The sequence below is a fragment of the Chiloscyllium plagiosum genome, unplaced genomic scaffold (genome assembly GCF_037043375.1).
Source record: "Chiloscyllium plagiosum isolate Xiang-an unplaced genomic scaffold, Cpla_swu_hap1 HiC_scaffold_31, whole genome shotgun sequence".
Classification (NCBI taxonomy): Eukaryota; Metazoa; Chordata; class Chondrichthyes; order Orectolobiformes; family Hemiscylliidae; genus Chiloscyllium; species Chiloscyllium plagiosum.
The window spans coordinates 52,096,431-52,122,546 of NW_028270169.1; the positions used below are offsets into that span (position 1 = coordinate 52,096,431).

The 26,116-nt window shown below is 41.2% G+C and overlaps 1 protein-coding gene across 8 annotated transcripts in view; it reads right to left on the reverse strand.

The window, feature by feature from the left end:
* srrm3 (serine/arginine repetitive matrix 3) overlaps positions 1-26,116 on the reverse strand; it is a 795,287-nt gene that overhangs the window by 24,681 nt on the left and 744,490 nt on the right. For all 8 annotated transcript variants that reach the window (XM_087977541.1, XM_043718787.2, XM_087977540.1 and 5 more), the window contains 2 exons: positions 13,941-14,287; positions 7,370-7,624 (listed from right to left, as the gene is read on the reverse strand). In XM_087977541.1, coding sequence (XP_087833667.1) covers positions 7,370-7,624; positions 13,941-14,287 — 602 coding nt within the window. The remainder of the gene's footprint in view (positions 1-7,369; positions 7,625-13,940; positions 14,288-26,116) is intronic.

A 26,116-nucleotide genomic window follows, 5' to 3' on the forward strand; every position in this document is an offset into this window, starting at 1 on the left:
CCCCTGGTCTTGGCTGTAAATTTCAGCCATTTTTCTGTCATGGGTCAAACTGGGCAGCCTTTAATATGATGCAATTACTGTGCTGCTTCTATAATCCAGCAGAGGGAGGCAGCAAGCACTTTGTATGGCATTGTTTTGTATCAAGGTTAACATTTTGAAAAGTGCACAAAAGATATTTGAACATTCACAGAACTGCACTGCAGCAAACAATGGGACCTGATACCAACAATGACAAGGAATTCGTCATGTGTTTTATCAGATTTCAGTGCAGCTTTAGGACTACATTAGTGGAGTTGGGATCCATATGAGTAAATAAATGAAATGGAATAGATTTTTTAAAAAAAATCACGTTGTAAATTTGACAGAAACACAGAAAACACTACAGATACATAGTGAATACACACAGACACATTTAGGGAGGGAAAAGACAAGTTTCAAGTGAAGAACTGGAAGAAAGGTGAACCCATCAATAAGACAGACCAAAGTAAAATTAAGAGCATGGGGATTGAAGACAACACAAAGGCCAGCAACTATTCTCACCTAATGGAGGTGAAATTAACAGGATAACTGGCCAGCTAGTCAACTGGCCAGCTAGTCAGAGAGCTCATACGAAAAAATGTTTCCATTGGCAGGTGGGTCAGTAACTACAGGATTTAGATTTAACACAATCAGCAAACAATCCAGAGGGAAATGAAGACAAATGCTTTTACACAGCTAGATGTTATGATCTGGAACTCACTGCCTGAGAAGGTATTCAATAGGAATGTTCAAAAGAGAATTGGCTAAATAATTGAGGGGGGGAAATTGCAGGGTTATGGGAAATGTGCAGAGCCTTGAATTGATTGGATATTTGTTTCAAAGAGCTGATATTGGTAAGTTGGGCCAAATGACCTCATTCTGTGCTGTATGATTCTAAGAAAATGTGGAAAAAGTGGCTAATGATATAAGAAGCTCAACTTGGCAATGAAACATATTTAAAGTAAACTGATGATAAAAGCTACATGGTATGGCAGCCATAAAAAAAAGATAACATATAAGAAAAATAGCTCCCTACTTGGAGAAATGCATTGTACTTCATGGAATGGATGCTGTAAGTGCCTTTGTGTGCAATCTGTGGCAAGCTTTAACAGACATCACCTGAATCATGGTGTCAGGAATGTCAGCTGCAAAAGGTATGGGTTTTCAGAGCTATACGAGAGCCAGCTACTGAAAGAAGTAGTTTAAAACAAACAGCAATCTGCAACTTTGAATGACTAGTTGAGTCAAAATAGCTGTACATTTTCCACTCCTTACTGCTATGAAAACTGTGATTTATGTATGCATAATTAAAACATATGGCACAGTGGCTCAGTGATTAGCACTGCTACCTCACTGTGCCAGGGACCTGGGTTCACTTCCAGCCTTGGGCGACTGTGTGGAGTTTGCACATTCTCCCTGTGTCTGCGTGTGTTTCCTCTGGGTGCTCTGGTTTCCTCCCACAATCCAAAGATGTGCAAATCAGGTGAATTGGCCATGCTAAATTGTCCCATAGTGTTCAGGGATGTGTAGGTTAGGTGCATTAGTCAGTGGTAAATGTAGAGTAATAGGGTAGGGGAATGGATCTGGGTGGGATATGCTTCGGAGGGTCAGTGTGGACTTGTTTGGCCATATGGCCTGTTTCTACAATATTTAGGTCTTTGGTTTTGAGTTGTAACATATTGTTTTTCATGTATCTGAAATTAATAATTTACTTACAGTTATTTCTGCAGTCAAGGTAATTTATTTTAAAACCATTTTTGACACCTGGCTTTAGAGTGAATGGGTTTTTGTTCACTGTGAGCTTGCTTATTTTAGATTGTCTTGTGACCCAGCAAGGTGAATAATAGGGCATCAAGGTTTAATACAGACTTCTGGAACTTTCTTTTAGCAGAAGGAAAATAGCTTAGAGAAGGAGACTTTTGTTTTCTGTATTACTTTGAGTTTTGGGTAGTCCCGTGAAGTCCTTGAATAGGAGTGCTGTATTAGTCCTGTGTTCCTGAGAAGGGATGGATATACAGCGAAAGAGGTTACCTTTCAGCAAAGAGTGAGTTTACTCCCAGAGTACAAGTGTTGTATAGACCCCGAAGAGGTTACTTAAAGCTGATTACATTTAAGCTCAAATGCATAATGGCTCTATGAAGAAGCTATCTAAAGTTCCAGTCTAAACATTGATGTCACAAGTGATTTAAACCAATCAAAGTATTAGGTACAGGCACTCTGGCGTGAGTATTGAACAAATGATGTTTTCACTTCTGTACCAGAAATGTATTTTGTGTACCATACGAAAGCTGTTTTATTTCTTTTAAATTTATGAAGGGGTGTTTTGGGATTAATGTGATTATATTTTTACTGTTTTCAAAATCTTTGAACATATTTTATAAGTAGATGGTTTGCTTTATTCTATTATATGGTCTTTTCTTTTGTTAATAAAGTTCTGTTTTGTTCTGAAAGCAAAATCTGCAGAACTGTGCATGTACGTTTCAGTAAGAGATCACTTTGTTCAAACTAAACAAAATAAAATGTGATCTATCAACCCGGCTTTCAGTCTGGGATCTGACGTGTCCAGTAAGAATATCAGCTGGGATCATAACCAAACGAAAGGAGATATGAGACAAAACTGATATGTTTTCAACTCAGCAACAAAATAGTTACAAAACAACCTGAGCAAATCTAAGTGACCTTTCAATCAGTGCTGGAGAATAAGTGCTGCGAGCTGTCTCTCACTGAGGAGCAGAAAAGCCAGTCTGCAGAGATTCTGAAGGCCTTGAATACACACTTTGAACTCCATATTAATGTTACTTATAAACAGTATGTGTTCAACATCAGAGCTCAGCAGAAGAAAGAGACTACTGATCAATAAGTAACTACACTAATATATCTGGCTGAATCTTGAATTTGAGCAACCCCCCTCAACTCTATCCCTGTAACCCTGCATTTCCCATGGCTAACCTTTCTAGTTTGCACATCCGTGGACATTATGGGCAATTTAGTATGGTCAATTCATGCACTGGATTGTGGGAGGAAACTGGCGCACCTGGGGAAACCCACATGGACACAGGGAGACTGTGCAAACCCCACACAGACAGTCTCCCAATTCTGGAATTAAACCCATGTTCCTGGCACTGTGAAGCAGCAGTGCTAACCACTGAGCCACCCTGTCACCCCAAGGTATTGAAGCAAACTGAATGGTGCTACCTCAGATAGAGCAAGAGTGACTGGCTATTGTCTTTGCTTGTGAGCATTTTACTCAATACCTTTTGGAAGAAACAATGTGACAGTGGAGTCTAACAATAACCCAGTTCAAAGCATCTTCCTCAAACTGCTTCTATCTGCTACAAAGCATCTGCAGAGATCGTTACGCCTTTTGCAGAGATACCATCTGGACGTGACATACAAGCTAAGGAAACAGATGTACACTGCTGACGTACTGATGAGACCAGGGCTCCCATTGAAGAAAGGTGAGGATGCTAATACAGAATATGAAACTTCCCAGACCAACACATGAAACAACAGCTTGATATGCCCCTGGGAGTTATCCACCCAACAGAGATACTGAATCTGAAAGACAAGCTCCTTGCTCAAATCAAGCAAACTACACAACAACATGCAACTGCCCGAGTGCAGCAGGAAGCAATGCTGAAAGGATGGCCTGAAAGTATTAAAGACACAGTGGTTGTTATGAGATTATTTGGCATGTAGAGATGAAGTGGTAGCCCAAGATAGTATCTTGTACAAAGGACATAGTCACTACCCCTACTGAGATGAGAAGACATTTGCTGAAGTGCATCCATGAGATGAGTTTCCTCTCAATAAGGCAAGAGAAATGCTCTAATGGCCAAGCATGACCAATGAGATTAAGGAACACAACAGCCAGTGCATTGCTTAAAATGTGTAACATGTTAAGCAAGCTAAAGAGCCACCATAACATATTATCCCAGTCAGATCATAGCTCAAGCTTGTAGATCTCTTCACACTTGCTGGAACTGACTGTCTTATCACCATCAGTTATTATTTTGCAAGTTTGAGCAGCTGGCATCAATGACTATAAATGAGATTGTAGAATGCCTAAAAATACACTTCAGTCATTACAGCGTTTCCAGACGTTGTGATGAGTGACAATGTTCCTCAATTCATGATTGAAAAGTTAGGTCACTTCATGAAGGATTGGGAAAATTCAACGTCAGACATCAAAGGTGGTACAGTGGCTCCGTGGTTAGCACTGCCGCCTCACAGTGCCTGGGACACAGCTTCGATTCCAGCCTTGGGCAATTGTTTGTATGGAGTTTGCACATTCTCCCCATGTCTGCATGGGTTTCCTCCGGGTGCTCTGGATTCCTCCCACAATCCAAAGATGCACATGTTAGGTGAACTGGCCATGATAAATAGCCCGTAGTGTTCAGGGACCTGTGCATTAGGTGCATTAGTTAGGGGGAGTGGGTCTGGATGGGTTACTCTTCGAAGGGTCGGTATGGACATGTTGGGCCAATAGGCCTGTTTCCATACTGTAGGGATTCTATGAGTCTAAATTCACACTATCCTCAGTCAAATGGAAAGACTGTCAAAATTGCTAAAACACTACAAAGGAAATCTAATTCAGCACAGTCTTGTAAAAGGCAATTCTTGTGTGGAGAATCACACCTCCTGAAAGCATGTAAAGTAGGCTGGTCTAAAGGGTAAAGTCATGCTGCATCCAAACTATTCTTCTAAAAGGGAAGAAGCACTAAAACCAGAAATAGTGGCAGGCATGAGTAACAAAATCGAGGCAAGACGACAGTGTCAAAACTGTTTAAATCAATGCCGGAGCTGAAAATTTAAGAGCCATTCAAAGTGTAAACCTGCACCATTTTGAACAAGAGTTAGCCCACATGGCAACTTGGGACCTGTGCTGAGCAGTTGTCACTATGATTGTATACAGGGAATGCGGTCAATCAGATATATTGCCATTCACTTATAAGTAGATAGGATGTGCTTTCATTGCAGAAAGCTCATGAGGAAGATCTAACCACCTGCACAGAGTACAGATATCCACCGATCCTCAGCAACAGAAAGGGATCATCAGTGATCGTTACCATGGAAAAACCACTCTCCATAACTGGAAAAGGAACACCACCATAGGAAGAAGTCCATATCAGGGACAATCAATGACAGTGCATGTGCACACCATTAGGAAAGCTCCACGATTTAAAGCTATGCAAGCTATAAATATACAAAGGCTAACAAAAATGGAACTGACTGGAACTAACAGTCGTGATAATTTTCTTCATGAACATGTGGAACTTATGACTTAAAATGATAATGCAAGCCACTTTCTTGGGATAAAGGGGATGTTTAGTGAAACTTGCTGTACTGGCTGGCTTGCCATAGTCATGTGACCTGTCCCTCTGTTGTAAATGTCTTTGTGTGCAGTCTGTGGCAACCATCAAAATACATTACTTGACTGTGCTGCTTGTTCCACAATATTTTTAGTTGCCTTTATTTATCTTCCAGCTTGAATGGAGGCTGTACAACAGAGTCATTATTCTACAGGGTAGATAGACAAGCTGTGTATTTGTGGCACTGATGGTTTCTTTCCTCTTCCCTTGGCTTTGTAAAGCAATGTGTGTGAAGGTGTTAAATACTGGTGTCACAGTGGAATCAGTTTCCAGCAGCCTAGTTTTTCAAGGCTATGGGTGAGCCAGGAATGTAATGTTCTAACAAGCTGGCTTGGATAGCTTTTCTCCAGTTGGACAGAAAGGTCCAGGATCAAGGGCAAGTAGCAACCTTTAACCTTTTAGGAAGGAACTAGTTCTTTTCTGATTGTACTGAGTCTTCTACATTGAATAGATTAGTTGTACCTTGAATATGCTGGGTTTATTAATCGTATGTTTTGTCTTCCATTTCCTTACACACCAAAGATTAAAGACCATTTAATGAAGGTGATTTAAAGATCTTGTGCCATATACACACATAAACTAAGCCATGTTTAATTGTATTGAGCAGATTCAAGAGACTCTGACTGCATTTTTATTGTGATGCAAATTGTCAGTGCTTCACAGCTCCAAACATTTGCAAACTTATTGTCATATTTCTTACTACTATTTTGCTTTCATTCCACTTCCAACAGCCAAACTATTAGGTAGGATAGACAGCTCCTCAAACAAGGTGCAAATTCTAGTTTCAAGCAAAAATGAATGGATAAATTCAAAACTAGGTCAAACAATTTCAGGAGAATATGCAATCAAAGAATCCCTACAGCGTGAAAACAGGTCTTTTGCCGCATCAAGCCCATGCCAACCCTCTGAAGAGCATTCTCCCCACCCCCAAATCCTACAACCTTGCATTTCCCACGGTTAATTTACCTAGTCTGCACATCCCTGGACGCTATAGGCAATTTAGCATGGCCAATCCACTTAACCTGCACATGTTTGGAATGTGGGAGGAAACCATTGCACGTGAAGGGAATCCATATAAACATAGGGACAACTTGCAAACTCCACACAGGTAGTTGCCCAAGAATAGAATCTGACCCAGGTCCCTGGCACTGTGAGGCAGCAGTGCTAAACACTGTGCCACCCCAATATCCAGCAATGAAGTTAAAAGTGGCTCCTTGACTGCTCCAATTGACAAGACGAAAGAAGAAACTCAGACTGAAAGGAAGAATAGTAAGTTTGTTTCAAGTTGCTGTTTTAAACTGCTCTCCATTGAAGCCTGGCATTTTGTGGGACTGTGTTCACATTTTCGTGTTTGGAGTTTCATTTTCAAATTTTGTCATTCTGGGTGTCACATAGGGTCTTGTGACCTGATTAGTGCCATTTTGGAGTGGCCTCTCCCCTTCTTGACCCTACCCTCTTACTGACCTCTGCCTTGCTGCTGACTCTCCCTGTCACCAACCCTCACTCTCACTGTCAACCCTTCCTCTTACCATCTCTCCAGGGCTCACGATTTATCTCCTCAAAGTCAAAGTTACTGTTCTTTTCTCTTGCCATTCATCTCCAGGTCTCTTGCTCACAGTGGATTGGAGGTTAGGGAGTGAGAAGGTCAGACAGAGGGAAAGGCAGCAAGTTGGAGGGCCAGTGAGCAGGAACAAAGGCCGGCAGAGGATGCAGCAAGCAGGAGGTAAGTAGAAAGTTAGCAAGTTTCTTCTATAATTGGTGGATGAAATAGCTTTTCAAATAAGAAAATTTTATAATGTAGGAAATTACCAATGTATAGTATTTCAATTTACAGAGTATAGTGTTTTAACTCTGCTTTCTCTCCATAGATGCTGTCAGACCTGCTGAGTTTTTTCAGCAATTTCTGATACTGTTTCTGATTTCCAGCGTCCACAATTCATTGATTTTTTTTGTTTAAGATTTTGTTGGATGGCACGAACCTGGACAGCTCCTTGTGAGGCGATGACCGTGACTTGCTGCGCCCATCTCTCTTGTCATGGGATCGGGAGCAGGAGCATGACAGAGACCTGCTAGAGCTCCTGGAGCTGCTCTTGCGGCGAGGGCTGTAGGAAGAGCTCTTCTTCTTGTCCGAGTTGTGGCTGCTAGGCTGTTCACGTTTCCCTGGTGACCGAGTGCGGCTCTTGTTCCTGCTTGTGAAATGGCTTCGATGGTGGCGGTGTGGTGTCTGCCTTAACCTGAGATAATAAACAGTTTTTGTTGTTTTATCACCAAAGAAACAGGAGAAGGAAAAGGCCATCTGGCCAATCCAGCTTGTCCCATACAACCATCACATCTTGTACATTAAACAGACTTCCTAAGTATCACTGAAAATGCTTCAAGATTATCACCAGCAATGAAAGGTTAATCTTTTAGACACTGCTGTAATCAGACCAGGGGAAACATTGGGATATGAAAAAACAAAAATGGATTTCTTTATCATTTTCTTAAAGGAAATTATCACAATGTGCGTAATAAACCAAAATTCCTCTTATGGGTATATTACATCCATAATTACAAATGTGTCTGGATACAAATATGAAAGATATTTCATGCTGACTTTTGAATGTTTTATTGAGAAACTAATTTTCCTTCAGTATTGCAATCTGGTCGTTTGCAAAATTCTCACTGTCTTTCTAGCCAAAGAGGGCAGGATAGGAATTGCTTTGACAGGTCGGGCAGTATTGCATATTTGGTTGTGGAAGAGCAGACATTCTGGCTACAAGACAAGCAGGAGTAATTGAACCTCAAACATCTTTACCCTGAGGCTGCTGGCTACTAACCCAGGAGATCCTTCCTTGACCTGTCTACTGATACCTACATACTTCCCAATATGGAATCTCTTGGAATCAGAGAAAACTGTACCAAACGGATGAATCATTCAACGATGTGAAAAGTCATTACTGCATTTGGTTTATGTTCGGGTGGGTGTTTCCAAACTGTTATTGGTAATGTGTCAGAACAGTAGTTTAACTGGCCACACATACAGTTAAAGAACGGACAGAAATTTTGTCAACCAAAGGCAATGTATTGATCACTTCCTTTAGAAAAAGAGCACCAGTTGAATTCTTTAACTGTGACAAGTTTAAGAGTGTAAAGCATCATGGATGATGCCTGTAACTTCACAAATGATTAAACATAGTCAAGTGAGTCTTGAAAAGCAAAGTGTAATGCAGGGTCCTGGGATCATTACCCCTAATTTAGCAAACACCGGAAACTCTCCTTACATACATCTCAAGTAGTTGTTCATCACCAAGGGGGCTAGATAGACCCATAGAGTCATGCAGCACAGAGACAGACCCTTTGGTCCAACCTTCCATGCTGACTAGATTTCCAAAACTAAACTAGTCCCATTTGCCTGCTTTTAGGCAATATCCCTCTAAACCTTTACTATCCATGTACCTGTCCAAATGTCCTTTAAATGATGTAACTGTACCTGCCCCTACCGCTTCCTCTGATAGTTCATTCCTTATGCATCACCCTCTGTGTGGAAAAGTTACCCCTCAGGTCCCTTTCAAATCTTTTCCCTCTCACCTTAAAACTATGCCCTTTAATCATTGGATCCCTACAGTGCAGAAACAGGCCACACCAACCCTCTGAAGAGAATCCCATTCCCTTACCCTATTACTCTACATGTCCATTGACTAATGCACCTAACCTACTCATCCTTGCACACTACGGGCAATTTAGCATGGCCAATTCACCCTGAACCTGCACATCTTTGGACTGTGGGAGGAAACTGAAGCACCCGGAGGAAACCCACGCAGACACTGGGAGAATGTGCAAACTCCACGTAGACAGTCGTCCGAGGCTGGACTCGAATTCGGGTTCCTGGCGCTGTAAGGCAGCAGTGCTAACCACTGAGTCACCATGCCGCCCTTAGTTTTGAATTCTCCTACCCCATGTAAAATACTTTTGCTGTTCACCTTATCTATGCCCCTCATGACTTTATAAACCACTATAAAGTAACCCCTCAACTTCTTATGCTCCAGAGAAAAAAAGTCCCAACCTATCCAGCCTCTCCTTATAAGCCAAACCCTGTAGTCCTGGTAACATCTTGGTAAACCTTTGCTGCGCCCTTTCCAATTTAATGATATTCTTCCGATAGCAGGGTTACCAGAGCTTTATGCAGTATTCCAAAGGTGGCCTCACCAGTGTCCTGTACAGCTGCAATATGACATCACAACTCTAATACTCAATGCACTGACTAATGCAGGCAAGTGTGCCCAACATCTTTTTGACCATCTTGTCTACCTGAAACTCCACTTTCAAGGAACAACGTACCTGAACCCCAGGTCTCCCTCTATGACAACACTCCTCAGGACCCTACCATTAACTGTACAAGTCCTGTCCCAATTTGTTTTAGTAAAATGCAACACTTTGCATTTGTCTAAATTAAACTCCATCTGCCATTCCTCGACCCATTGACCCAGCGGATCAAGATCCCGTTGTACTCTTAGATAACTATGTTCACTGTTCACTATACCACCAATTTTGGTGCCATTCGCAAACGTACTGACCATGCTCCCTAAATTCTCATCCAAATTAGTTATATAACTGACAAACAATAGTCAACCCAGCACCAATCCCTACAGAAAAATGCTGGTCACAGGCCTCCAGTCTTGAATGTTGAAATAGTTTGGTGCTTCACCGTTGGATTTTTTTCCATGTTATTTTTAGTTACCTCGTTAATTCCAAGGTTTATCTGCCCCTGCCTGAGGCAGCAATTAGATGTGCTGTGGGCTCATTTTCCCAAGGCAACCAGCAATCCTTGAATTAAATTTCTGTGGCTGTGGAAAACCTCACAGTGCACAAAATGAGTTGTAAACATGCAACTGAAGGGAGAGTCACGGACATCCAGGGCTACTTGCAGTGCATTTCCATGTTTGATATTTTCCACCTTTCTCATTTTTATCGCCCCTCCACTCTGGGAAAGTGAAATTAATGTTACAAGTGGCTGTGTAGAGTAGTAGCATGTCATAGAAATCCAGTGGAAAATTCTGCAATCATTTTGATACTCAGTTTAATTTGATCACGTTGAGTATCTTTGTAAATTATATAGAGCGAAAAATAACACACTTGTCTGTTTGAACAGTGTAAAGAAAAATGTCTTTGCGTGCTTTTAAGTGAAGGTGGGCACATAATGTAGGAACCAAGATGGAATAATTCAAGCTGGATAAGAGGAAGCATGAAACTCTGGTTTGAAGTGAAGGGTTGTTCAGAGGCTCTGTGCCAGTGAGGGTGCTCCAATGCACACTGGCATAATGACTGAAAGATAATAGTTGGATAACTGGGGCAGGCTTTCCATTCTCATACATGGATACATTGAATCCATTATTTTAAATGAACAGAAAATCAGTCCCTGGTGGCTATATGGCACTCCTAACCTAATTTTCCTCATTTCATTGGGGTCTCAACGACCTAGTGAACCGGGTTTGGAAATCCTGCTCGAATATCTTCAAAAGAAAACTAAGAGTTACGGGACTTTGTTACAACAAGCAGAGATTAACCAGCATCTGATTTTGGGGGTGGGAGGCACGAGTGTTAATGTTCAGTTGATAATGTTGTTAAGGACATGTAAGTGATTGGTATTGTTGATTAGGGACTGAGAGCACAAATAGGGGCTCTTGTGGCCTGGGTTGAAGTCCCACCTTCTCCAGAGATGTGTAATAACAGGTCTGAACAGGTTGATTAGAAAATATCTGGGAACTCAAATAGACAGTCAGCTGGGATGCTGGGTGGATGGTTCGGAGGCGGTGATGTGTAAAGTTGTGTCCTGTAAATTAACCTACTCTCATGGAAAAGATCTGTGTCTCATTTTGTACTTCTTCACCCAGCTTAAATCCATTTAACAATGAGCTTCATGTTCCATCAACCCCTCACTGGAGGCTGTTTCCACACATTCGAGTGGGAAATTCACTTGACGAAAAGATTAGAGAGAGCAAGGAGAATAAGCAGAGGTGCAGGGAGAGAAAAGTATTACACTGCTTTGAATGAATACAAAATCTGGCCAGTGACAAAGAAAGATGTGAAATGTATGTGAATCTGGGTTAGAAAGAAAGTAATTGCATTTTTGCAATACTAGTCACACTTTCAGGATGTGACAAGTCGCTTCATTCAAACCCTCAACCTGAAATGTTAACTCTGCTTCTCTGTCCACAGTTGCTGCCAGACCTGCAGAGCTTTTCCAGCAATTTCTATTTTTGGTTCTGATTTACAGTATCCACAGTTCTTTTGGTTTTTATTACATTGAAAGATACCATTCTGCTCCAAAATACTGAACTGTAAGTGGGTGAGAGAGGTGCCATGGTGATGAGGTGAGGCTTGTGCATATTCAATTCAGCCAGTTTGCACTAGTTTCATATTTCATGTTAAAGACTGGGGAAATACCAGCATTGAGATAACTCAGAATGAAGAGCTGGTTATAAAATGGGATGATGCAAAAACCCTTAGATTTCTAGGCCTTACTAATTCCACTTTGTTTGTACATTTTTTTAGATTCTCTACAGTGTGGAAACAGGCCCTTTGGCCCAACAAGTCCACACCGACCCATTTCCCTACATTTACCCCTGACTAATGCACCTAACACTATGGGCAATTTAGCATGGTCAGTTCACCTAACCTGCACATCTTTAGACTGTGGGAGGAAACTGGAGCACCCGGAGGAAATCGACGCAGACACGGGGAGAATGTGCAAACTCCACACAGACAGTTGCCTGAAGCGGGAATTGAACGCGGGTCCCTGGCGCTGTGAGGCAGCAGTGCTAACCACTGAGCCAATAAAAGTCCAAGAACTATAATCACCTTGTGCAACAAGGCAAATATTTCAGGCATCAGTGCCAAAACTTCAATGAGAAAAACCTTATATCATGAAGTGGTGCCTAAGAAAAAGTGCACTTTAACATAACCCTGTATACGAGGCTATGCAAAGAGTTGGCTGGGTTTAAACTTCTCAGAAGTTTTTTGCTCATTGCCAACCCAACACAGATGAGTCAAAACTAACATGGCTATCATCAATTCAGGGCTGAAAATGTGTTGCTGGAAAAGCGCAGCAGGTCAGGCAGCATCCAAGGAACAGGAGAATCGACATTTCGGGCATAAGCCCTTCTTCAGCCCTTCTCCTGTTCCTTGGATGCTGCCTGACCTGCTGCGCTTTTCCAGCAATACATTTTCAGCTCTGATCTCCAGCATCTGCAGTCCTCACTTTCTCCTCCTATCATCAATTCAGGAACAATCTGCACAAAGTGAAGAAATGGATGGAATAAAGACTTGGTCCTTTTACATTTTGAGTGTGATTTGTATTGAATGTACGTCAGAACTATATGCCCAGCAAAGTATATTAATTCCTCATCTGGACAGATGTTTGGGCAACACCTCCCTTGGACAATGCTTGAGAACAGGGGCACTCTCTACCTGCTTAAACATATTATCCCATGTTATAGTAGATAATCGTGTGGCAGCAAAACATATCTATTGTTGTGGTTCTGTTAGCCGAACTGGGAATTTGTGTTGCAGACGTTTCGTCCCCTGTCCCCTGAACCTTCACCAGAACGAAGGACCCGATACCCAGCATGAGCAAAACCAATGTAGTATACAAAATCCCATGCAAGGACTGCACAAAACACTACATAGGCCAAACAGGAAGACAGCTAACGATCCGCATCCATGAACACCAACTAGCCACGAAACGACACGACCAGCTATCCTTAGTAGCCACACACGCAGATGACAAGCAACATGAGTTCGACTGGGACAACACTACTATTATAGGACAAGCCAAACAGAGAACAGCCAGGGAATTCCTAGAGGCATGGCACTCATCCACAGATTCAATCAATAAGCACATCGACATGGACCCAATATACCGACCACTGCAGTGGACAGCTGGAACTGACAACCGGAAGCGGCAGATTCAAACCACTACAAATGCCGGAGGAAAGATCACAGAAGCGCTTCACAGGAGGCTCCCAAGCACTGAGGATGTCACCTAGACAGGGGACGAAACGTCTGCAACACAAATTCCCAGCTCGGCGAACAGAACCACAACAATGAGCACCCGAGCTACAAATCTTCTCACAAACTTTGAAAACATATTTAACTTGATTTTCTGTTGGATTGCTTGACCAGACTGAACATCAGAATATGGATTGAACACAAATCATTTGCAACTCTTTGAGAAAACACTACTGAATCCAAATTTGCCAATTGCACTCACATTATTCTGCTGCATATTGTCAGGACTGCATTGTTCCATTTCAGGGCATGGGGTGGGGTGGGGGGATGAGGTTAAAGGTACGCACGGGAGAAATTGAAGTCATGGACATTACACACTTTCTTTCAGTCATTAGTACATCGCATGGATATAACTAGGGAGAGGTTGGCGATGTGTTCCTGACTTGGTCTTTGGAGGGGAATGTCTTGAGCATGGAGGACCATTTGGGGTTGTGGTGGGGGGCAGGGGGTGCTGGAAAACAGCACATCTTTTAAGAATCGGAAAACAAATGGAAGACTAACTTCTTTGCTCGCGTGCTTTTACTCCACCCTGACACGTGGTGCGACCGTGAGCGACTGCCGACAGATTCCGCAGAGTCACTGCTGAAGTCTGACTGGCTTGGAGAGCGTGGAGACCCTTTGTGAGCTGGTAGGGTCGGCTTCCGTCGGCTTGAGCCCCTATGTGTGGATGCTGACCTTGACCTGTGCTTTGCATGCCTGCCCTCGGTGGAGGATCTCCTGCTGCGGCCTGGGGACCTGGACCTGAAATGCCTGGAGCCATGCCTCGACTGCTTGGAGTCCTTGGCCTTGGGAGATGTCGACGCAGATCTGGGTTCTGCTCCTGGTGACAATGACCTGGAGTCCGTGCTCTGTAGCAGGAGAGAAAGACTAAACTTAAAGCCACTCTGACACAATAACAATGATATTTCAATTCTTGCCACATCCCTAAGACACAGCCTACGTCAATAGTTTATCTAACACAGTCCTCTACAGTGCAGCTCATGCAAGATTTTGCATGCAAACCAAAAATTAATTCAAAATAACAAACCTGGAATGGGAAAATAAACAAAAAATTAACCAGTCAACCGAAGATTAAGAAGGAACAGAATGGAATAATAAATAAATTAAAGAGTGAGCTCAATAGATCGCTGTATTTTTGAGGAAAGGACAAAGATTTTTTTAAACAATTCCTGGTTTTAAAATAAAACAAGGTGAAGATAGACAACTTGACTGAACAGCACAGAAATGGAAGGCAAAAATTGAAACAAAAATCCACAAATGTATTAATTATCACTCAAACAAAACCCTCTGAATAATACTCTGTTTTCTTTTTGTGCTTTTCCTGCAGAGAACTGCTCATCTGTCATCAGCGACCCAGATTATTAATGTATTTTTTTTGTACCCCCGTTTGGTTAACATACACTTACCAATCAGGTAGCATTTCCTCCATTAGTAGGTAAGGTGTGAGGAAAAAGGGAAAAGCGGGGCAACATAAGTGCATCATTAGAGTCACAAAATGCAAGAGAAAAAAAGACACAAAAAAGCCCTTTCCAAGTAGTGAAATATGAACAATGTATGAAATTAAGAATGTGCAAAGGAATTTATTAATAGTACAATAATGCAACTGCTTCAAAGCCTGAGTACTGATGCACTAAAGTAAGGCCAGTCTGGGGTCTCTGGGCTACCATTCCACAAAAGGGACATTTATATGTAAATATATACCTGTGGAATGTCAGATTTTACCTGTAAAGTTTCGGACAAGAGGTTATAGGAGACAAAGTGAAAGGCAGTATGTCTGCCGTTCCTTAAGTGCAGAGAATGAGCCTCTCCCAGTCTCTGTGACCTTTAGCATTCTTCAGGGCTGTACAGTGATGGGCAGAGGACTAGGTTTTCAGCTGATGTTAAGAACTGGTGTGTCCAATCTTCCCCCTTCAATTTTCAGTTCTGAAGTGTCAATCAGGTTTTGTACTTTGGTGTGGGGGAGTGGGGAGGCAATTGGATAGGAACTCTCCAAATTATTTTGATTTTGACACATTTCTCTTAAGTGTGGAATGGATATTGTTGGAAAAGTATGCTGGTTCCCTATTTTCTAGCCAGAGCTTAAGTTGGTGTAGTTTAAACCAGTTTCTTTCTTTGTTTTCCTGTTTAATTTGAGCCTTTTTGTAACTGCTCAGTATCTACCAATACCCTCATGGTGGATACTAGATTGCATAGGATTTCAATCTCTTTGCAATAAGACAATAGCATTTTTTTTCCACGGCCATAAATCACACTGGCCATTTGAAAAGCACCTTTACTGCAAAAAAAAATTAAAATCCCAAGGTGCCACACAGAAGAAAAGAAGGTGGCTGAGATCTGACTACACTGTACTGAGCCCAGCTGAGTTTTGGCTACCCTTACTGTGTGATTGTTAATTACTGCATTCCTGTAATGTTCTCCCATGTCAATGTGCACTTTGTGGTTCATTATAAGTGACCTGTAATCACACACTCAGATGAAGGTGTTGTGACAGCCATAAAGCACATTTCTCATTCTTCCTAGCATTTACTTTAGCTTTATCAGACCATTAAAATGACCACTATTTGGCTTAAGCACTTTATGATGTTGACTTCTGAGCACAAATAACCTGGTTTTGCAGGTAACATTTTAAAGTGTGCAATGTTTCATGTTTCAAATCTAAATATTTAGTAAGGAGATCAATTTTACTACTAACTTCAAACGAAGTAATACTTGATAACCTTTGAATAGATTTTATATTCTAAAATAATTATAGGAACAACTTTTAAATTTATTTTACATTAAATTCTAACCCCAGCCCCCCCATCCTTTAGAACAGTTTAACCTATTGGTACTGTGTGTTGGTCTCAATCAAATGCGTACTTCATCTAGCCACTGTAGGAGTGGAGGAATGGGGGAGACCATGTGAGCAACCCATGGGGCTCCACCTCTGCTTTGTGTCTCCCTCTTTAACCCTTTTGGCATGAGTGATATCAACATAAAGATTGGAGAATCGGTAGGCAAATGTTGGCACTTAGATCATTAATACATTGTAGCATAGTCACTTTAAGACTTTGTTATTGCATACTAAACTTCTTTAAAAAGAGGCAATTTATACACTCAATGCTAATTAGATTTTCAAATTTACATGAATGTAGACTAATTTGGAATCAGGAAAGCCATCTTCAGACACTGTAAGTGGATTGCATGATGGAGCAAACCCAAGTTTCTCATTAGTAGTAATACTCCAAAAAGAGAGCTCACTTGAGTTATAAATTCTTAAAGTTATTGATTGTCACTATAAAAGAAAGAGATGAAAAGAAATCAATTTATTTTTGAAGAAACAAACTGTTAACAGGGAAAACAGCACTGGTTTAAAGGATAAAATGGGCCTGACTTTGTGAGGAGATTGTGTTTTCATTCCCCTCATGGTTTAGTGTTTTGTTGTGACTCATCAGATAGACCATTGCTATTCTTGACCATGCTTCCAAGAGGTGCCATGATCCTGTTACAGTGACCATTTTCTCTTCTGGGTTTGCTCTCTTTCTCCTTCACTAGGGCCAAATTTAATCATCAGTTGAGAACATAACTAAAAAAGTCAACTCCACCATGTGAGGACATGTATTACAAGGTGACTATTCCAACCTTTTGTCTACTTGAGCTTCAATTTCCCATTTACGTAGTGAATCCAATGCTCAACTTTAATTTTATAATTCTGTACACTTCCTTCACACAGTCAATGAGTTTCGTGAATCACTTTACAAATTCCATCAGTCTTATGATTTGATTTCAGCTCAATTATTCACGGAACTCTTGTGGCTCCTGACATTGTGAACTCAAAAAATGTTAAACAATAAGTATCACGTCAGACAACTGGCCTTGCATTTACACAATGCTACAGTCAATTATCGATGAGTTTCCCCAAAATATTCAAAGAGGGCTAGTATCAAAGTTGCTGAGGAAAAATGTATTCTCTTGATTACCGTTTTTTTCCCAAACTGGACGTTATGTTTTCTAATCAGTGATGGGAACAGGACAAGGACTCCATTTCTAAATAACCCTTGTGTGGCTCATTTTCCAAAAGGACAGTAGAAAATGGAGGCTAAAGGTCAAAGGTTATGAGGGATGCTCATTATAGTCATATCTCACCCATTGCTTTTTCTCTATAAATTGAGTTTGTTTAAAGAAAATGACCATGCAGAGGTGCCCCAAGCAGGGAACTGAAGGGACTATGATAGCAATGATTCTGCTGAAGAACTGACAAAACACCCAAACGTCTTATATGTAAATATGGCCTTTGTCTTCTTTGATTTTTTTTTCCTTTTTGATTTCTGCAACTAGACAGGAACAAACAGCCACTATGTTCAGGGACACCATATATGTTAGTACAGCTACTGACAAAATAAAAACAGAGCAAAAGAAAATGATTTAAAAGGCATCATTCATGGATTAATGCTACAAACAACACAGAGATGCATCTTAACAACTCTACAGAACATGAAGGTCGGAAAAGAAAATGAATCCAGAGCAGGGGCTAACTGGAGATTTTATAATGAAACAGACAACCAAAGAAGTTTCTTTTTTAAATAAAAAGCAACAAAAAAAAACCCCAGAAAATGGAAATCAAATAAGATTTAACTTCAAGCCAGGGTGCTTTAACAGACTCATCTGCAGATGTGTTGCGTGCCAAGGCAAACAAATACCTACCTTCCAACCACAGATAGGAGTGCAATAACAAAAGAAAACAATATCTCCACATTGGAGTGCAGTATGGGAAAGAGACAGTGACTCTTTAGTAATGTGCCATTGACTTGATGCTAAGTGTTATTTTTTTCCTCTATTGTTCTTTATGCTCAAACATTGCAGCCATGATGTTTCATATGCAAAAGGTTCAGAAACAAAAGAATCTCATTAAACATAAATGTCCAATCACGTGCAGTGCAGTAACTTTACATGACAACTGACTAAGGAAAACAGAAAATGCACATTGGATTATATACACAAGGAAAAGCTCACAGGGAGGCAAAAGCACACAGAGCAGGAAGGGAAGCTGTCAATGAAAGGAATGGGTGGCAACCAGAACACCCTGTAGATATTCTGTCTTCAGGCTCATTAACCCTTGGAGGACTGTTTGAACATTTTCTTGTTAAAACTCACCATTCTCCCTATCTCTAGCCAAACAAAATGTACATCAATCCAATTTCCCTGAATGCAAACTTCACATCATGCCAATACAGGGTAGGGCTCTTTGGTACTCGTAACCAAAACTTACTCTGCCAAGCCTAATTGTACAAAGTCTAATATAGACAAGGTGGCGAAAGGCCGTCCTATAAAGGGGGAAGTTCAAAATGGATTTTTTTTTCCATCATTTGCATAGTAATCTGACAGCATAGGTTGTCTGCCCATTACAGAAGTTGCCTGTAGTTTATTCTGTTAAAATGTACAAACTGGCAGGATTTAGAAAGAGATAGTGGTTTGCGCTGGCACAGGCTTGACCAGACAGTGATGCTCAAAACTTTCTCTGTTCTTCTTACATGAAGTTTCCCTTCCTAAGATATACTGATCAAATGTAAGTGAAGCAAAAACTTAGCTTAATATTGTGAAAATGCAAAACATTGAGACCTGTGTTAGAGGGTTTCCTATGCTTTTAATTATAAATACCACGTGTTAACATCAAAATGATGCTTGTTGAATTTGTTTTGGCTTTCCAAAAGAAAATGTGCAGTACTCAAAGGGTTAATAGCCGTCACACTTGTAAAAACTGCAAGAGAAGTCTGGGGAGGCTATTAAATAAAGGGATTCAGTTAGGTCTATGATGTTACAGAAACACACATTAGTAGTTCAGAATTGTTATCAATCCTCACCTTGTGAAAAACTGGGACAGGATTGGCATCTTCAATATTAGCTTAACAAATATTTCTGGGATGTGGGTGCCATAGCCAAGGATGTCATTTATAGCTCACCCTTAGTTTGTGTAAGAAGAATATGGGGGACCTTCCTGTTGAGGTGTTGAGATGATGGCTTGCTAGGCCAGTTAAGAATATTCCAGAGTATAGTTAAGAACACCTGAGGTGGTGTGTGGGACTAATGTCAGATTTAGAAATGATTTGGTAAAGATGGCAGGTTTCCTTCCTTTAAAGAATGTGACTGAACCTATTGGTTTATTTTCAGCAACAATCTAACTGCCTCATGGTCACTTATTACTAACTACACAAGTCATTTAGGGGTCTATGTTTGTTATCATCATTGCTCTTCAAAGTTACATTGCTTTGTTACTTATGTACATTGTGATATTACCATTTGAAACTTGTGCCACGGACCAGAGGATAGTGATTCTATTTAAACTGGAAATTGACAAGCTTTTTTTAAAGTTACTTCTACTTCCATCCATGTTTATCTGCTGAATGTAATGTTAATGGCCCTTCTCTTCTTCAGTAAAGTTTTTAGATGTCAATTGTATCCATTTATTCCATACATACCTACATGTAATTCGAGGTGGGGATTGAGGGGAGGGGGGGGGTGTTGATTAACTCAGTTGGCTGGATAGCTAGCTTGCGATGCGGTGTGATGCCAACAGTGCAGTTCACTTCCTGTTCCAGATGACATCACCATGCATCTTCTCATCCTCATCCCTGCCTTCAGTTAAACCACTACCAGTTGTCCCTCTCTACTGAGAGAGCAGCGCTATGGTCTTGAGGGACTATGGCAATTTTACCTTTATTTGTAATGAACTATGCCAGCATTGGCTTTAATGTTGCCAGTACCATGTGAATTGAATAACTGGAGAATCTTGATGGAAGATGGTATTTTTAGCAGCCATGCTATATGTCTGTGCAAGCGAGAGTGAGTGGCCCATTAACTCACATCACCAACTTAGGGATGAGCTGGTGATTATGGTCACTCTGCTATCATGCTTATTATTTCTATGATGTGAATTTGTAAAGCTGAAATTACTGTTAGCAAACTATGAAAATAACTATATTTGAGACCTTAATGTATTTTTTACAAATACTATAATTGGAACTTCTTCCCAAAATTAATTTCCAGTTGGATCACTGTGCTAACATTTTCAAAAGTTACCTCTTGGGTTTCTAAGGGAGGTTTCTGAGATTAAACTGGTCAACATTAGATTAATGACTATCATTAACCTGCTTATCTTGATGCAATTTTTCAAATAGTAACTGTGTTAAAAATTAAAAACAATTGTAAAGAATTTCAATTTGATTTATTTTGAAACCAAATGGTTTGAACCAGAAATCCATTTGTGTTGACCAGTACAGAGAATGATCTTTAATAAAATTAAGAATAATTTTAATATGCACTTGAACAAAGCCAATGTTTTCTACCTAGGTTCCGTGCAGTAAATTGGCTTGATTGATGTACGTTAATTTGTAAATGATTTCCCCAGTTATCTTATGTTGCTTTGTAATTGCACAGGTACTTAGCAATCTGTTTGTATCAAGTTTGGTTTTGGGTGAATAACATTGTGATAATAATGACTGGGTAGCAGAAACTAAAACTGCACTGACCCCACAGTAATGCATGCAAGTCCTGGGCCATGCAGGGTGAAGGACTGGGCTGGGTTCAGCTTGCCACATGAAGGAACTGACTTGATGTAATAGACAAATAGGAATAGCTATTTTCAATTTCACGTTCGCTAGCAGGTTTTAGGTATGTTGAGAGGAAAACACATTGTCAAATTGTTACATGCCCTAATTTTTCAGACCTGTGGCCAGTATCGTCCAGAAAATTAGACCAATAGGAAAGTTTTGTGGCATACCAGCAGACACTCACTGAAAGTACCACATTCACATGAGACGAAGATCTTCCTGCTGGCCACCAGCAGCTATAAATAATATTTGTACTTCGTGTTTTGTAAAATCTATAAAACCTTGAACACCCACTGAATATTTTTCCTGCACTACGCAGGATAAAGGTGGAAATTGGTGTGTTTCAGCAAAAGAAATCAGACTATAATTGGCTGAGCCACATTGATTCAAAGCAAATCACCCACAACAATCAATAACTATTACCTTACCTGCAAGGAGTCATGGAATAACATAAATAGATACATTTCAGTTAGCACTCTACTTGATGGAAAAGGAAAGCGATCAAATCTCTTTTATGTTTCATTTTAATCCCATGCGGATTCCAAATCATATCCTTTAAAAATCCTCTTGTAAAGTCTCTCATCAGTTGGTATTTGAAGTGGATTTGTCTCCATTGCTTCAGCCCCCTCGTCTATGACTGATATGGCACCTTTTGAATCAGATGTCTAAGAAAAATCCAAGAAGAGAACCCAGGAGACGGGAATTTTTGGAACTGGACTCAGATTTCCCTCTCAGGATGTGGATATAGTGGTTAATAATCTTGTAAGTATCAGTTGAACAAAGTTCAGACTTGAGCCCTAATTCTACACCCAGCATATACTTGTGAGGTTCTGCCCCTGACTGCAAGTGGCAAACCTGGAATGAGGAGTTTTCAGATTTAGCACTCCCAGAAGGGACAAATGGATTTAGCTTTTGACAAGATTTGAAATGAAGCGGCTCTTGGGTTTATTGTGTCTGTTCTGTTTCTTCATGCAAGTCTCAAGCCTTAATGTTTGAGGCTTGCATAACTGTATTATGCAATTATATTTTCATGCTGGAGATTTTTGAAGATGTTATTAACAGAATAGATAAGGAGGAGCTAGTAGATATGGCGTATTTTGATTTTCAGAATACTTGATAAGATCCCATACAGGTTACCATAGGATTGCGGGTAATATACTGGCATAGATTGAGGACAGAAGACAGAATAGGAATAAATGGGTGATTCTCCTGTTGGCAGGCTGTGACTAGTGGGGTACATAAGGATCAGCCCCCAGCTAGCCTGCAATCTACATCAATGATTTGGATGCGGGGATTAAATGTAATGTTTCAAAGTTTGCAGATGACATATACTTAGGTGGGAAATTGTAATGTGTGGAGGATACTAAAAGGCTAGGGTTGGGGTTGGACAGGTTGAGTGAGTGGGTTAGGATATGCAAATGGACCTAATGTGGAAAATTAAGAGGTGACACACTTTGGTGGGAGGAAGGGAGGTGGCAAAGTATCTTTAAATAGTTAAGAGATTGAGAAGTGCTGATTTCCCCCAAAGCGACCTGGGTGACCTTGTTCACAAGTCATCGAAAGGTAACAGCAAGCAATTTGGAAGGTAACTGGTATGCTGGTCTTTATCACAAGAAGATTTAATTTGTGGACGGCACGGTGGCACAGTGGTTATCACTGCTGCCTCACAGCGCCAGAGACCTGGGTTCAATTCCCACCTCAGGCGACTGACTGTGTGGAGTTTGCACATTCTCCCCGTCTCTGCGTGTGTTTCCTCCGGGTGCTCCGGTTTCCTCCCACAGTCCAAAAGATGTGCAGGTTAGGTGAATTGGCCATACTAAATTGCCCGTAGTGTTAGGTATAGGGGTAAATGTAGGGGTATGGATGGGTTGCGCTTCGGCGGGTCGGTGTGGACTTGTTGGGCCGAAGGGCCTGTTTCCACACTGTAATGTAATCTAATCTAATCTAAAAAAAATCTAATGTAATCTAATCTAATCTACAGGAATAAAGATGATTTGCTTCTTTTCTGCTCCGTGGTCTAGTAATAGAGAAACAGGCTAATGTGAATTCAATTTAAAAAAGAGAACAAATCGTTATATAAGATAATCAGAGGGTTAAATCGCGTGGACAGTGAGAGCCTTTTTCCTCCAATGGAGATGGCTAGCATGAGGGAACATAGCTTTAAATTGACGGGTGATAGATATAGGACAGATGTCAGAGGTAGGTTCTTTAGTCGGAGAGTAATAGGAGCGTGGTACACACTGCCTGCAACAGTAGTAGACTCGCCAACTTTAAGGGCATTTAAATGGTCATCGGATAGGCATATGGACGAGAATGGAATAATGTAGGATAGATAGGCTTCAGATTGGTTCCACCGAGGGCCAAAGGGCCTGTACTGTGCTGTAATGTTCTGTTTTATTGGCCACATGGTGACTTTATAACCACTTGCGATTATTGTAAAAACTAATGGCTCACTAATGTCCTTTCAGGATGGAAATTTGCCATCCTTACCTGGTATGACATATACATGACTCCAGAACCACAGCATGTGCTTGACTCTGAAATGCCTTTGAAGTGGCCCCAACTACTCAATTCAAAGGGCAATTAGGGATAGGCAATAAATGCTGGCCCAGCCAGTGATCCTCACATCCCATGAATGAATTTAAAAAAAGATCCTTGTTAAGACAGCACTTGGGATATTGAGTTCAGTTTTAATCTTCTTATCTAAGGAAGGATACGCTTGCCAGACAGGGAATGCAGAAATGGTTTACCAGACTGGGATGATGGGACTGTCCTATGAGGAGAAATTCCCTGGAGTTCAGAAGAACGGGAGGTAATCTAATTGAAACATCTTCTTAATTCTGAAGGAGCTAGAGAGATTGGATACAGAAAGGATATTTCACCTGGTTGGGTGGGAGGGCTAACCTAGAACCAAGGAACACATTCTCAACATAAGGGGAAAGCTATTTAGGACTGAAATGAGGAGAAACTATTTAACTCAGAGAGTGGTGAACCTTTGGAATTCTTTGCCCCAGATAACCATGAAAGAGCAGTTTTTAAGTTCATTTAAGATGGACATCAAGAGATATATGAATGGCACAGCAAACAGGTTGAAGGGGCTGAATGGCCTACTCCTGCTGCTATTTTGTGTGGTCCAGAATTTAAATCCAGCAATAGTGAAAGGACGGTGATATAGTTCCAAGTCAAGATGGTGTGGCTTTGAGGAAAACTTGCAGGTAGTAGTGTTTCCTTGTATCTGTTGCACTTTTCCAGCTGGGTAAGAGAGATCACAAATCTGGAAGATGCCATCAAAGAAGGCTTGGTGACTTAGTGCAGCCTTTCCTGTATATGATGTACACTGTTGCCACTGAATATTTGAGCAGTGGATGGGTGCCAATCAAAGTGAGCTGTTTTACCCGAAATGATGCAAAGGTTTGGCAACCTGTAGATGATGGGCAAGTTTTTGGGAATGAGGACGTGAGTTACTTGGTCCAGAATTCTCAGCCTTTGACCTGCACTTGAGTGACAACTGTCTGATAAGCAGTACCAGACTGTTCTGGGAACTCCTCAGCATAGCCTCTACTGAGAGGGTGAGGCAGGACAGTTGGTTGTATCACTTCTCTGCTACTGTATTGAGGATTGGTTGGATAGATCAACCAATGGGTACTGACTGCCATACTTAACAAAATTTAAAAAAAAACTAGAAATGGAATTAAGATTTATTTTCCATAAGCACCTTTCCAACTTGTTGAGGCATCAGCAGACCAACTAGGGCATTATTGGTTTTAATTATTACACGATCTTTGCAGTTTCTATGTTCCTATCTACCAGTCTCTGCGGTTATGTAATGTATGTTCGAATTGTTTCAATCAATGACTATCCACATATATTTGCTCAGGTGGTTTTTTGGTACTGATGAAAAAATATAAAAGAGGCTTTTTACAACTTTACGTTGGAAAACACCTGGTTGGGAGTGAATTGCTTATTGACCTTGATCAACATCACTTTTGGGGGGGTGTGATTTGTCCAATACTCTTACCAAGTGCTTGCAGAAATTTATTGAACGAGATTTCTTTCAAAACGGAAGAGGAGAAACTGCAAACTGAAGAGTCTACCATTGGAATACGGGCATGTTGGTACACTGGTGTATTGGAATACAAAACACTGGCATGTTGATTCACTGACAAATTGCAATAGTCATGCAACACTACTAGATCCTAATATCTCAGTTAATTATCAAATTACTGGGCTGCAGAATGACCATCCTTACTCAGACACCTATGCAATAAAGAACAAACTGAATAGAGCTCCTTGATAAAGCATTCTGGTGAGGCCTGTATAAGGAGAAAGTAAGGACTGCAGATGCTGGAGATCAGAGTCGAGAGCGTGTTGCTGGAAAAGCACTGCAGGTCAGGCAGCATCAGAGGAGCAGGAGAGTCAATGTTTCAGGCGTAAGCCCTTCATCAGAAATGTGGGGCAGAAGGGGGCTGAGAGATAAATAGGAGGGGGGGTAGGCAGTCAGAAAGGTGATAGTTAGATGCAGGTGGTGGTGGTGATAGGTTAGATTAGATTAGATTAGATTACTTACAGTGTGGAAACAGGCCCTTCGGCCCAACAAGTCCACACCGCCCCGCCGAAGTGCAACCCACCCATACCCCTACATTTACCCCTTACCTAACACTACGGGCAATTTAGCATGGCCAATTCACCTGACCTGTACATCTTTGGACTGTGGGAGGAAACCGGAGCACCCGGAGGAAACCCACGCAGACACGGGGAGAACGTGCAAACTCCACACAGTCAGTCGCCTGAGGCGGGAATTGAACCCGGGTCTCCGGCGCTGTGAGGCAGCAGTGCTAACCACTGTGCCACCGTGCCGCCCACTATGACTGAAAGGTCTGAAAGGAGAGCGGAGTGGATAGGTGGGAAGGAAGATGGACAGGTAGGACATCTCAAAAGGGCGGAGGGTTGTATCTGAGATAAGGTGGGGGGAGGGGAGATGAGGAAACTGGTGAAATCAATGTTGATGCTGACTGGAGGGCCCCAAGGCAGAAGATGAGGCGTTCTTCCTCCAGGCGTCAGATGAGTTGGATTGGGTGGTGGAGGAGGCTC